Source organism: Eurytemora carolleeae, unplaced genomic scaffold (genome assembly GCF_000591075.1).
Source record: "Eurytemora carolleeae unplaced genomic scaffold, Eaff_2.0 scaffold1111, whole genome shotgun sequence".
NCBI classification, from domain to species: domain Eukaryota; kingdom Metazoa; phylum Arthropoda; class Copepoda; order Calanoida; family Temoridae; genus Eurytemora; species Eurytemora carolleeae.
In genome coordinates this window covers 174,949-187,926 of record NW_019397416.1, presented here as the reverse complement: position 1 = coordinate 187,926, position 12,978 = coordinate 174,949, and the positions used below count along the sequence as shown (strand labels likewise).

The following is a 12,978-nucleotide window of genomic DNA, read 5'->3' as shown; positions in this document are numbered from 1 at the left end:
TATTATTAAATGACAACTGTTCAGTGAAGTTGGGGCCGGCGCTCCTGTCCACCGAGCGTATCCATGGACAATGCCCCACATTGTCCCGGAAGGAGACTTAGTTTTGGGCGGTCTGCCCCGAATTCATATTGGTTGTTTTCTTTACTTTGAGATTCCTTTAACTCTAATTCCTCTGCATTATCAACATATAAAGTCACTATTAGACATTATTTAGGGCGGAAGTCTTTAATTAACCTGATGCTTAATATTTTTTTGAAATTCAGGTCTTTTTTACAGGTCAACCCTGTAATTAACATTACAAGCAGTTTTAATTCTTTAAGAATCGTGTAGCGGTGCTGAGTAAAGTCGTCTTCCTCGATATGTCTCATTTTTTAATTCAGATTAAAAAAGTGACCATATCAGCTCAACCAATTTAACTACAGAGTGTCCCACATCAAATTAGATCGCGTTTATGGGTCTAAATTACGATTTGGGGGACAAATCAGAAAATTTAAGAAGAATGAATCATTTGAAAAGTTTAATAAGGCTATTAAAAAATTTGTTTGTAGAAAATGCTAGATTTTCGAGTATTATGTGCGTAATTTGGCGTTAAAGATTGGAGATAATCTAATATGATATGGGACGCTCTGTATACTCTCAGATTAATTCAGATTAAAAAAGTGACCATATCAGGTCAACCAATTTATCTACGTACGTACTCTCGGGCGGTCTTTTGGGCCGACTTTTAAACCTAGTGTCACATATAGAGAATGCGTTTTAATAACGACCCAAAACTCTTGAAATATAATGTAGAGAAGACAAGATTTTTTAAATTATTTTAATTCCCCATGTGTTAATGATTATGATTAATGAATTTATTTAACACTTTTTTATTCTTTTATAATTTTGAGGCACAAAATATAAACAAAGCACGTTCATGAAATAAATGCAGCAATTATTTTGGCTCTCATTGTTTTTTTTTTAAGGTTTTACAGACAAATTCTTCTTGATCTTGTTTTGCTTTGCGATCTTTTTTAACATTTTCTTCTTCTCCTTCTTCTCCTTCTTCTCCTTCCTCTCCAACTTTTCTTTCATTTTCTCCTTCTTGTCTTTCATGTCTCCTTTCTTGGCCTTTAAAAGAGTTTTGAGCGTTTTCAGAAGTTTTTATTTTTTATTTCTTATACAGAAAGAACCAGTAAACTGTGGAATAGGAAGACGACATTGAAGCAATCCTAAGGTGTATTTGATGTCGATACAAAACAAATAGATTTAATCACTAGTTACATATTATCCCTCATTAAACTAAATGGGTCTGTTTACACTCATGTTCAATGGACTATTGAGTCTAAGAGGAGTCGCCTTCCTTTTTCAAAGTTTTCTGATTCTAACTTTTTTTAAATGGTCATTTAATGGTTATGATGGGTGCTAAAGAGCGTTTTCAAAATTTGTTGAAAAAGACATTTAAAAAGGTAAAAATAAAAGAAAAAATTCGCAAAAATTTTAATGTGACACGTGTTACACTATTATTACTACAACTTCATTCAAAGTCTTCTTAAGAATGAAATTTTAATACTTTTGTAATTAAAGATTTCATATCAAAGTCAGGAAGTAAAACAAAGATATTTCCTAAATCTTTTCTTAGGCAAAGGTTGTGAACAGACATCAATTGTCACTTCAAATTTCTTCCATTTATCATTGAATTTTTTTTTATAAATTCTACAGTCGTCATAGAATATACCGACACATAGAAGAAGACTTTCTATTTCAATTTTGATTTCTACCAAGAAACACTTAAATATTTAATCAGTTTAAGTTATTAAAGCTTTATAAATAAAAAATCGTCCTCATTGTATTGATGTAATCGCGGACCACTGTACCTTGATAACGTGTTTTTTATTTTTGTATTTTGTTTGAAGATCTCGACCCTGAAGATCTGTTTCCACGAAGTCAAGATGCTGCAGCTTCAAATCCTACATAATTAGACTGAAAACATTTTTGGGAATTCGAATTTATGTTAGTGTCCGAAATTTCAAAAAAAAATTCCGGATTTTGAACAAAATGGTCGTAACTTTAAACAAAATGTTCGGGAATTCAAGAAAATATTCGTAATTTGAACAAAATCGGGATTACAAACAAAATGCTCGGGATTTTAAACAGATGTTCAGGATTTTGAACAAAATGTTCAGAATTTTTAACAAAATGTTCAGTATTTTGGACAAAATGTTAACGATTTCTTAAAAAAATTTAGGATTTTGAACAAAAACTTAGTGATTTCAAAAAAATTTGGGATTATTTCGATCATTAAACTTTGGGGTTTTCTAACAGATTAACCACTTATCAAGGTAATTAACCGCGTTATCTTTCACAATATTGTTTTTATCAAGGTAATTAACCACGTTATCTTCCACAATATTGTTTTTATCAAGGTAATTAACCACGTTATCTTCCACAATATTGTTTTTTATCAAGGTAATTAACCACTTTATCTTCCACAATATTGTTTTTATCAAGGTAATTAACCACGTTATCTTTCACAATATTGTTTTTATCAAGGTAATTAACCACGTTATCTTCCACAATATTGTTTTTATCAAGGTAATTAACCACGTTATCTTCCACAATATTGTTTTTATCAAGGAAATTAACCACTTTATTATCCACAATATTGTTTTATCAAGGTAATTAACCACGTTATCTTCCACAATATTGTTTTATCAAGGTAATTAACCACGTTATATTCCACACTATTGTTTTTATCAAGGTAATTAACCACGTTATCTTCCACAATATAGTTTTTATCAAGGTAATTAACCGCGTTATCTTCCACAATATTGTTTATCAAGGTGTCAAGGTTTAACGTTGTGGAAAGTGTGTGTCACTTCTTTAAAATGGAGCTATAGGATCACTTGAAATTACGATCCGTCATCCAATAATAATAAATAATATCTCCATCATTTTTATCTCTGACAAAAGTAACAAAAGATAAAATTTTCAACCATCATAAACTATTTAAAAAAAATTAGATTAAAAAATTAAATTTAAAATTAAAAGAAAATTTAATGACACAGAGTAAAAGCATGATACTATACGGGTAATTTTAATGCCTGTCATCAAAAAATTTGGAAACCATAAACTGAGTTTTTATTTTTAATTAATTAAATTAGAAAAATCATATTTCATTCTTTAAAATAGAAGAAATAAAGAATCTTAAAGGGACTGTAAGCGTAATTTCAAGTGGCCTTCCATGCAAAGGTGGCAATGCCCGATTCACAACAGTACAATATGAAGTTTTTATGAAATCAATACTGTGGGATTTATCGTCATTTAAAAGTATTTAATTTCTGACAATTCTTAAAATTATGGTTAGATTTCCTTTAAAATAGTTCTTCAAAATTACCTTGTGCTTCGTAGTGGTCGTCCGTGGTCCTAAATAAAACAAATATTTAGATACAGGGTGTCCCAAAAAAGGATGATTGAGATTTTTGAATTTGCATTTAAAATTTTTTTAAGTGGTTTAGTTTTTCGTTTTTCCTTTTAAAAATTTTAAGCCTTGATTTTTATAGTAATTGAGGGTAGTGAGGCACTAAGCAGACATTTTTATTTTTCAAGTGTTAAAACTCCGGGACATATTTAATTATAAAAGCTTATACATTTTCAGCAAAAACCCTAAATAATTTTTATCGTCTCCAAAAAAAAATGGAAACCAAAAAAGCGAAAATTTTACGCGGTCGTTTTTGATTCGTTGTTTTGCATGTACTTTCTGGTAGTGACAAATCTTGGTATAGTGTAAGAAAATAAATAAACAATTTTTAAACATTTACACTATTTTGAAAAAAAGAGCCAAAACTTTTAACAAATATGTTTGTGAGTAACCCTGTATATTAATCAAAGTGTAAATAACCACGACATTTTGAGAATTTAAACTTTTTAAAAAGGTAGAGAAAAATTGAGTGCACGCAATCTAAAATTCAAAGTATTTGCATGACAGTTTACAACTGTTTAATTCACATTGGAAACAAAGCGAAAGGATTGAAAAAAAAATTATTTTCAATTCTTAAATTTAAAAAAAGAAATTCCGAAGAAATAAAATTGTTAACCTGAGCTGAAAACTTTAGAATGAGATATCCTTAATGCCGACCGCTTAATTAATCTGGAGATTAATAACAAGAGGAGAACAAGCGTTATTTAATCTCGAGATTAGGAAAAAGAGTCGATTAAGCTTTAATCCCGATATCCAACATTAAAAAATTCCCAGCTCTGATTCTAAATTTCAACTTAAACTTTTAGGTCCATTAAGGTTAAGATCCTAAAAAAGAAAATGAAAATATGGCTGGTTCAAATTATTGAAAATAATGAATGAATATGATTTCTACTCTACGATATATTTGGTTTCTTTTCATAATCAAAGAGAAGATAATTTTCCACAACATTTATCACGCAATTTCCTGTTTGCGTCACTTTTTTTAAGGGAGTGTTCAGGTAATTTAAAGGGACCCGGCATGCCCAATTTACAACGGCCCTATTTAAACCTTTGACTGATTATCGACGACAGAGACATCCGTGTGTTTATCTCTAAATTTTTTACAAACTGCAGTGTACGTTAGCATATCCAGTGTAAAATAAACGCAGCTGACTTACTTTAAAAATGTGTCTCGAAATTCCCGAAAATTTATCAAAAATTCGAATTTGAATCAACAACATTTGTTTCTGGGGATAAAAAAGGATAAGATAGACATCGTTTATCAGTAAAAGTTTTAAAGGGTACTGCTGTGAATCGGATGTTCCAATCTACAAATAGGAGGTCACTGGACATTACGTCTACACTTCCTTTAAGGAAATTAAGAAAGAAAGACTTGATAGAAGACGAATATTATGCCCACGAACCTTTCTTTGGTTTTGCGGTTTGGAACTCAGTATTCTTCATCTTGCCAGACCAAACATTGTACTTCTTCTTCTTCTTCAGAAGTTGACTAAACCCATCAAATATTAATATTATACTGAGGCCCGCAGTAGGATGTTAGAAAAAGGAGATTTAGATGATAAAGGGGAGCGCATGCAAATTTGTTTCCACCTGAAAAACTGAAAAAGGGTCAAAATTAACAACTGAACACAAAAAAACTTGATTTTTAACCTGTCACAGATGAAGTTAATTAAGAAAGATATTTTGCGTGTTTTGGATTTTTTTCCCTGAAATGCTATTGAGAAGCTTTTTGCATCTAAACCAAAAAAAACAAAAAACCAAAAAAGTAAAAGAATGAAAAGATTGAATTGAAATCTACCAAGTATTAATCTTATATTTCTTCTTCTTCTTCAAAAGTTGACTAAATCTACCAAACATTAACATTATATTTTTTTTTGTTAAGAAGTTGAAAACATCTACCAAATATTAACATTAAGTTTCTTTTATTTTGTTAAGAAGTTGAAAAAATATATAAAATATTAACATTATATTTCTTTTATTTTGTTAAGAAGTTGAAAAAATCTACCAAATATTAACATTATATTTCTTTTATTTTGTTAAGAAGTTGAAAAAATATATAAAATATTAACATTATATTTCTTTTATTTTGTTAAGAAGTTGAAAAAATCTACCAAATATTAACATTATATTTCTTTCTTATTTAGAAGTTGACCAAATCTACAAAAAATTAATGGGGGGGGGGGGGTCACTGAAAAAAAAAGAAAAGGTTTAATTTTAATATGAAAGTCGTCTTTTAAATACCAGTGACAATTTCTGGTGTTTGCAGTGCTCTTGCAGGGTGATTTCTGAACCAAGATGTAGAATAGCGGGTTGCAAGATTTGTAGTAAATGCCCTTCTCCAATAGATACTTTTAGGTCAGTACCAATCCAGGTACAACTTAATCTAGAACTCCAGGTTCTCCAATAACACCTTGGTCAGTATCAATCCGGATACAACTCTATCTGTTTTCTCAGGTAACTGTCTTACAAGATACAACTCAATCTAGAACTCAAGGTTCATCAATAATACCATGGTCAATATCAATCCGGATATGGCTCTGTATTCTCCAGGTTTCTATGTTTCAAGATACAACTCATGCTGACTCTCAGCTAGATTTACATAGATTCAGCCTGCTTATGAATGTTTAGCACTTGGTCTACTTTGAAGCATCGCAACGCCTTGGGCTTAGATTTTACCGCTCTAACTCACTTATGCTTTTCTGTAGCCCTTTACATGTACATTTTAGCACTGTGGAGCACTTGTCGTTAGCTGTGGTTTTTGGGAAGTAATTGGGAAAATTCTCATAGATTTTTGCTTGAAAGCGTAAGACCTTTAAATTACAGTTTATGTTTCAACTCAATCCCTCTTGTTAATGACCGAGGCATAGGACTATTCCGTTCTGTAATACAGTACCAATTCATGAATCCTTCTGTATTCTCAGGTATCTATGTTTTAAGATACAGCTCACTGTTTTTCCCAATCTATATCTATCTTTCAAGTAAAAGATTCAGGACGCTTCTCTTTTGCTAAACAAGAAGCAATTACTCTCACACTGTAATCAAAGCTGAGTATTATTCCAACTAAAGTTAATTTTGATTTCTATGGTATATATAGGTTAAGTTAATGGACGTGATTACAAGTTTTGCATCATTATATACAAGCATAATTAGGCTAATCACAATGCAGGTTTGACATATTTATTTACAGACGTAGCTAGGTTACAAAGTACCACGTAATATATCTTGGTGAGTTCAGGTTTACAAATATAGGATTTTACTATGATATTTGCTACAGATTTAAACCATTTTAAAAACCATGATCTTACCTTTGTTCTGTTTTGATTGAAGAGTATGGTGAGACCCCGGTATCAATATTGTTTGATATGTCCGTGTCCTCGCCACCAGGAGTCTTCAGAGCAGAGCCATCTATACTCTAGGTATAGAAATTATGTAAATAGTGTTGGATAGTTCCGGGTACTCACCACCAGGGGTCTTCAGAGCAGAGCCATCTATACTCTAGGTATAGAAATTATATAAATAGTGTTGGATAGTTCCGGGTGCTCACCACCAGGGGTCTTTAGAGCAACGCCATCTATTTTCTAGGTAAAGAAACTATATAAATAAGCAAAAAAAAAGATTTTCTTCAGAATTTGCGCAAAATATCTTTTGCGCATCTATCCTCTAGGTATAGAAATTATTTAAATATTAACGTTGGTACCCAGCTTTGCTTGGAAATTGTATTTCCCCTGTCATTATCTTCCCTAAATCGCTTCCCTCCCTTTGCCCTATATTTTTTATAGCACTATAGAAGTTATTCTCAAACACGTAATATACGGCATAATATGAAGCAAGTTCTAAGCTTTGCATTAGATTTCTTTCTAATTTATGTAAAAATGACCTTAAATTTATTTTCTATTGCAAATGATTGTTCTGAAAATCCTTCGGATCTTAGTAAAACGTTAGTTAAGAAACAATTGAAATATTTTGATGTCCCATTGGACCATGCCCATGCATTTTACAAGAACTTTTAAATGCAAGAATGAATAATTTATATGTTGAAGGATTCTTTGATTACGTAATAACTGGAATGATAAATATGTTATGTAATGAGTAATGATCAATGTTGTCTATTTGCATTATGCATGGAATTCTTTTCTGTTGTGCATAATTTTGCATATTATTCTCTTTTCTTTTGGAAACCTGTATTTTCAAAAATTTATTTAAACAAATTTAAACTACACCATTTATATATGTATTTATATCTTTTTGTGTGTGAATAAATCTTTATAATAATAATAATACTTATAATAAAAATGTATGTATAATGCATGTACTGTCATCCTATTATTCCTCCCCACTAACTACCCTCGACTCAATCAAAACAATGCAAAGATGAAAATGGTTTAAAAATGGGTGTGAATTGTGCTTGGAGCTAGGGTCAGGTAAAATTACTTTTAGAGTTGCTTTAACTTTAACAACTCTAGATGGAATTGAGTCTTTGCCACAAACTCAATTTTTCTAATCCCTGACAATTAGATGTTGCAAACCTTTGTTAAAATTAATTTTCAATCAATCAGAAATCTTATTTTCAAATATCTAAGGTTTGTGACATCGAGTTACAAAGATGGTCAGACAGTCAGAGTTTGCGACAAAGACTCGATCAATTCCTTTACGTGACATGTGATGTTTGAATTTTACATGAATATATACTTTAATTCGACGTGATAGTGAATATATGCTTTAATTCGAAGTGATAGTGAATTTACTTTAATTCGACGTGATAGTGAATATACTTTAATGCGACGTGATAGTGAATATATGCTTTAATTCGACGTGATAGTGAATTTACTTTAATTCGACGTGATAGTGAATATACTTTAATGTGACGTGATAGTGAATTTACTTTAATTCGACGTGATAGTGAATATACTTTAATTCGACGTGATAGTGAATTTACTTTAATTCGACGTGATAGTGAATTTACTTTAATTCGACGTGATAGTAAATTTACTTTAATTCGACGTGAAAAAAACCTGAAAAATCTAAACGTGGATTTAATCAGTTTTAAAAATTTTATGCATTGATATGTAAAAATATTGTATCTACAAAACTAACTAACCCCTTTCGTGAAACCCGGGTTTCAAAACTGGTTTTTATAACGATACTCTGTCTTAAGTTTTAGGCTCTGTTTAGTATTTAACGATGTGTTCATGAGATCTATTTTTAGTTCAGGGGGTTTCTTAATCAGGTAATTCAGAGAAATGTGCAGCTTATTTTTAGATTTTTCCCTTAGAGTTTAATATTTCTATAGATTAGCTAGTCAGCAATTTGTTACATAAAGAAGGTAAAAAATACAAAAACTTTAACGGTTGATTTAATTCAATCAATTAAATTGAATTAAATTATAGATTAGCCAATGGCCCTACATCAAAAGAATTCATCAAACGTCGTATTCTTCACTTTCTGATAATGGAATGTTGATGATATTTAGTTTTTTAATTAAATGATTATATGGAGCTCTTTAAAACTGTTCCCGCATATTCATGGCTATTTATTTATTTTCGCAAATACTGAGTTTTAGGTAAAATAGTATAAAACCCATTGAAAAATTGTAAAGACGACATTTGTTAATTCTTTCGATGTATGGCTCATTTAGCGTTAACTGTATTTTAACAATTGATCCTTTTATATTTAAAAATCTTGCAACATTGTTTTAATAAAACCATTTCTTGACATCAATATTGTGCGAGGGATGAAATACAAAATGTACTTTGCTCTGGTATGCCTCTTAATATTTTAATACTCTAAGATGTTCCCTCCCAACTATGACTTATTACATTTTATTTTTAGATTTGGTGACGTAAATACTTTCGACATACATTAGATTTCTGAATATTTTAATACTCTAAGGTTTTCCCTATCAACTATGACTTATTACATTTTATTTTTAGATTTGGTGACGTAAATAATTTCGACATACATTAGATTACTAATTGGTTGAGACTCAGCTCCCATTCCCAACAGAATTTCACGGACTATTTAAGACTACTGTAGACCTCTTCTTAGGACTACTGTAGACTGTCCCGGGCTATTCAAGACATACTGTAGACCACTTCTTAGGACTACTGTAGACTGTCACGGGCTATTCAAGACGTACTGTAGACTTACTATAATATATTTAATAATAAGAGAATATCTCAAATAAAAAAAATAAAAAAGATAAGTTGTACGATACAATTGTAAATGATTTAAATATCATGTTTTCCAATTTTGAAATAAATAATGTCCAAATGTGGTTTCTCTTCAAAAATGGAGTTGCAAATTTACTCAACAAAGATTACAAAGGAAATCGTAAAAATGTTACATTTCTCTGGATAAAACTTAAATGGAGGTACGATGCAATTAAGTCAAAAGTTTTGTAAGATTTAAGGTTCGTATTTGAGGTTGTCATTTAATTTTATGTGTGTCTAATAAACTTTTCATTAAAGCTCTGTTGAAGAAATAAAGGAACTGAGTTTTTGTCACAAACTCTTCTTTTCTAATCTCAATATCTTTGCTACCCAATTTCGTAGACCTTTGATATTTCAAACTATGAATTCTGTTAGACCAAATAAGCTAGGTTTGAAATATCAAAGGTTTACATCATCAGATTGTAAAGATATAGGGATTAGACAATTTGAGTTTGTGACAAAAAACTCAGTTCCTTTGAAGCACTGATAAACTTGACATTTTGATGATTGATACATGATAGTTTTCAAATAGGAGGATAATCTATACAAATTAGATTTTCTCATAAGAGATTAACCATTAATATAAAACTAGCTTGAGAACCCAGCTAGAACCTAACCAACTTAGAACTTTTAGATCAAGCTAAGAACATAATAAATTTCAGGCAAATTTGTCAAGGGGGTTCCTGAGTTATGATTGGACATAGTTTGTTATTCAAGTGAAAAGTTTCTCCATGACTGTGGGTTCAAGTTTTGATATATGAGTTTTAACTCATTTGTATTTCAAGGGGACTGCAGCGTAATTTCAAGTGACCTTTCATGCGAAGATGTCAATGCCCGATTCACAATAGTACTCTTGAAACCTTAATCTGATCAATGATGTGGAAGATATTGGCGTTTTTCTAGGTTTAAATGTGTTAAATTCTGAATCTAATTTTCTTACTGTAGAAATGCGTAAGTCCCTTTTGGAGAGAGTCCACAATTGAAAACAATCATTGAAATTACGCTTACAGTCCCTTGAGCTTATCATACTTTCATTTCGTGTTTTCCTGTGTCCTAGTCTTAGAAAGATAGATCTAAGATGAAATCCTAGGATATAAACTGAAATACAGTGGCATAATCTTATTAGATTAGTTTATCTCCTAGCACGCACATTCATCAAACTGATTAATAATATTTAACCTTTATTGAGGGGGGATTTCACTTTAACGTTGTGCGATTCACAACAATTTCTTTAACATTTCAACACTTTTCCAGAAAGAAAAACGGCTATATCGTCCTTGTGGTTCCTCAGATAAAGGTTTAAAGGGCATTAGTTTTACAAATTATAGTTGTTAACTAACGACAACTTAAAAAAACGGAAAATACGGTTAACGAAACGAACCTTAAAAACTAACATATTCTTGATTTTGTTTGTTTGTTTGTATCCAATAAACGTCAACACGGCTGAACCGATCCGGCCCAAATTTGTGTGGGACCTCACATGATATCCCCAGGTAAGGTTTATCAATTCTAAGAGTTTTGTCACCAACAATTTTGTATTTTCGCAAAATTTTAAAATTCACAAAAAAATTAAATATTTTTCATTGTTTTTTTTCAAGGAAAAGGCTAATACATTGCGCATTTGAAATAGACGATGGGTGCGAAGCGTCATGATATAGCCAGGGAGGCTATATTTCTCTACCTGTATATTGCAGAGAATTGCAAGGATTCCCAGAAGAAATATTCCTCCATGTTTTCCAACCATCATTCCTCCAGAGCAGCTGATCTTACTAAACCCATTCTCTCACCATACCATACCATACCAAGCCAAACCAAACCAAACCAAACTAAGGCGGTCCTATACTGCAGATAAAAGGATAATATTGAATTGACCTATACTGCAGATAAAAGGATAATATTGAATTGACCTATACTGCAGATAAAAGGATAATATTGAATTGACCTATACTGCAGATAAAAGAATAATATTGAATTGACCTATACTGCAGATAAAAGGATAATTTGCGGAGTAGACGATTGATGGAAGCACAACCATGACTCCATGGGCATTTTTATCAAAATAAAAATCTCTCAAAAACTTATAATTTTTGCCGTTTTTCAAAATAAGTTTACAAATTTTTTTAAAATAAACTTCTTTTGACTGGCTAGCTTCAGAAACATCTTTTAACCTGATGTGCAAACTTTTATCATTTTTTGAAATATCTAAGGTCTTCGGCATTCAAAGATATAAGGAACAGAAAATCAGTTTTTTATGGCAAAGACTCAATTGCTCTCTTAGATTTCTTAAAGACTGTCAAACCCCGGCTTGTTTTCCGAATAACCTAAAATTTTAAAAGAATTCTTAAATGAGTAAAAGGCCCAATAAAACTCATTTATACCCTCAAAGAGAATATTCACGAAAAATGACAGGGCTGATCCCGTTCTAATTCTGTTCCTGATCTGATGCGTAAAGAGGGAGAAAATGGTTAAACATCCTTATACCCAAAAGCGTATAAATATAGACTTGAATGGCGACAATCTGAAAGATTCAAAATACAATTTATCAGAGCTGGGAACTTTAGTTTGTATAACCTTTAATTCCAACTGCTTAATCCGAATAAATGGAAACATTTAATTTTAGTCCTTAATCCACTCTTTTTCTCTCTCTTTGGATATCCGTACGTTGTTTTCTCCGATGAGAGTGCAAGAATTTAGTTCGTAAATTGTATTGACTAATGACAGCATCGAAAATAAATTCTATTGAATGAGAGAAATCCGCAATTTCTAACAAATAAAGAATTTACTGTCGGCCATTTTGTAAATTAATCGGTAATGAAAAATAGTTAATAATATGTTTCAGATTTTTAAAACTAATTTTAACTAACGTACTAATGAATAAATTTGTAAGAAATTAAGTGAAGGCCCTTCGAGTCAAGCAAACGAACAAATCTGGCATTCCAGAATCAAAGGAAATGAGTTTTTGCCACAAACTCAGATTTTCCTATTGCTATATCTTTTTAATCCAATCTCGGCGACCTTTGATATTTCAAATTATGAATTCTGTTAGATCAAATATTCTAAGTTTGAAATTTCCAAGGTTTATACCATCTGGATGCAGAGATATAGGAATTAGAACATTTAAGTTAGTTGGAAAAACTCAGCTCCTTTGTTGACCTAGATAATTAATCTCGAGACTTTGACGACTCTTGAGATTATCAAAAAGACAGGATTAAGCATTAATCCTCATATTCACTATTTTTAAGTTCCCAGCTCAGTTTAGCTACATTGTGCTTCACAAAACAAGACCTCGACGTGCTAGTGAATTTACTT

The 12,978-nt window shown here is 31.1% G+C and overlaps 1 protein-coding gene across 1 annotated transcript; it reads right to left on the bottom strand.

The window, feature by feature from the left end:
• Positions 1-839: 839 nt before the first annotated feature.
• On the bottom strand, positions 840-11,449 carry LOC111714169 (nucleolar protein 58). Its single transcript, XM_023489218.1, has 6 exons — positions 11,351-11,449; positions 6,766-6,872; positions 4,864-4,949; positions 3,377-3,405; positions 1,857-1,949; positions 840-1,110 (listed from the first exon to the last, which is right to left on the bottom strand). The coding sequence occupies exons 1-6, from the start codon at positions 11,414-11,416 to the stop codon at positions 961-963; spliced, it is 531 nt and encodes a 176-aa protein (XP_023344986.1). The 5' UTR covers positions 11,417-11,449; the 3' UTR covers positions 840-960.
• Between the last annotated feature and the right edge of the window lie 1,529 nt (positions 11,450-12,978).

Coding starts and splice junctions, on each gene's coding strand:
- LOC111714169 (XM_023489218.1), bottom strand. CDS start 11,416: ATGATGGTTGGAAAACATGGAGGAATATTTCTTCTGGGAATCCTTGCA. Junction 1,950..3,376: donor CGACCACTACGAAGCACAAG/GTAATTTTGAAG, acceptor CTAATTATGTAG/GATTTGAAGCTGCAGCATCT. Junction 1,111..1,856: donor ATAAAAAACACGTTATCAAG/GTACAGTGGTCC, acceptor ACTCTTTTAAAG/GCCAAGAAAGGAGACATGAA.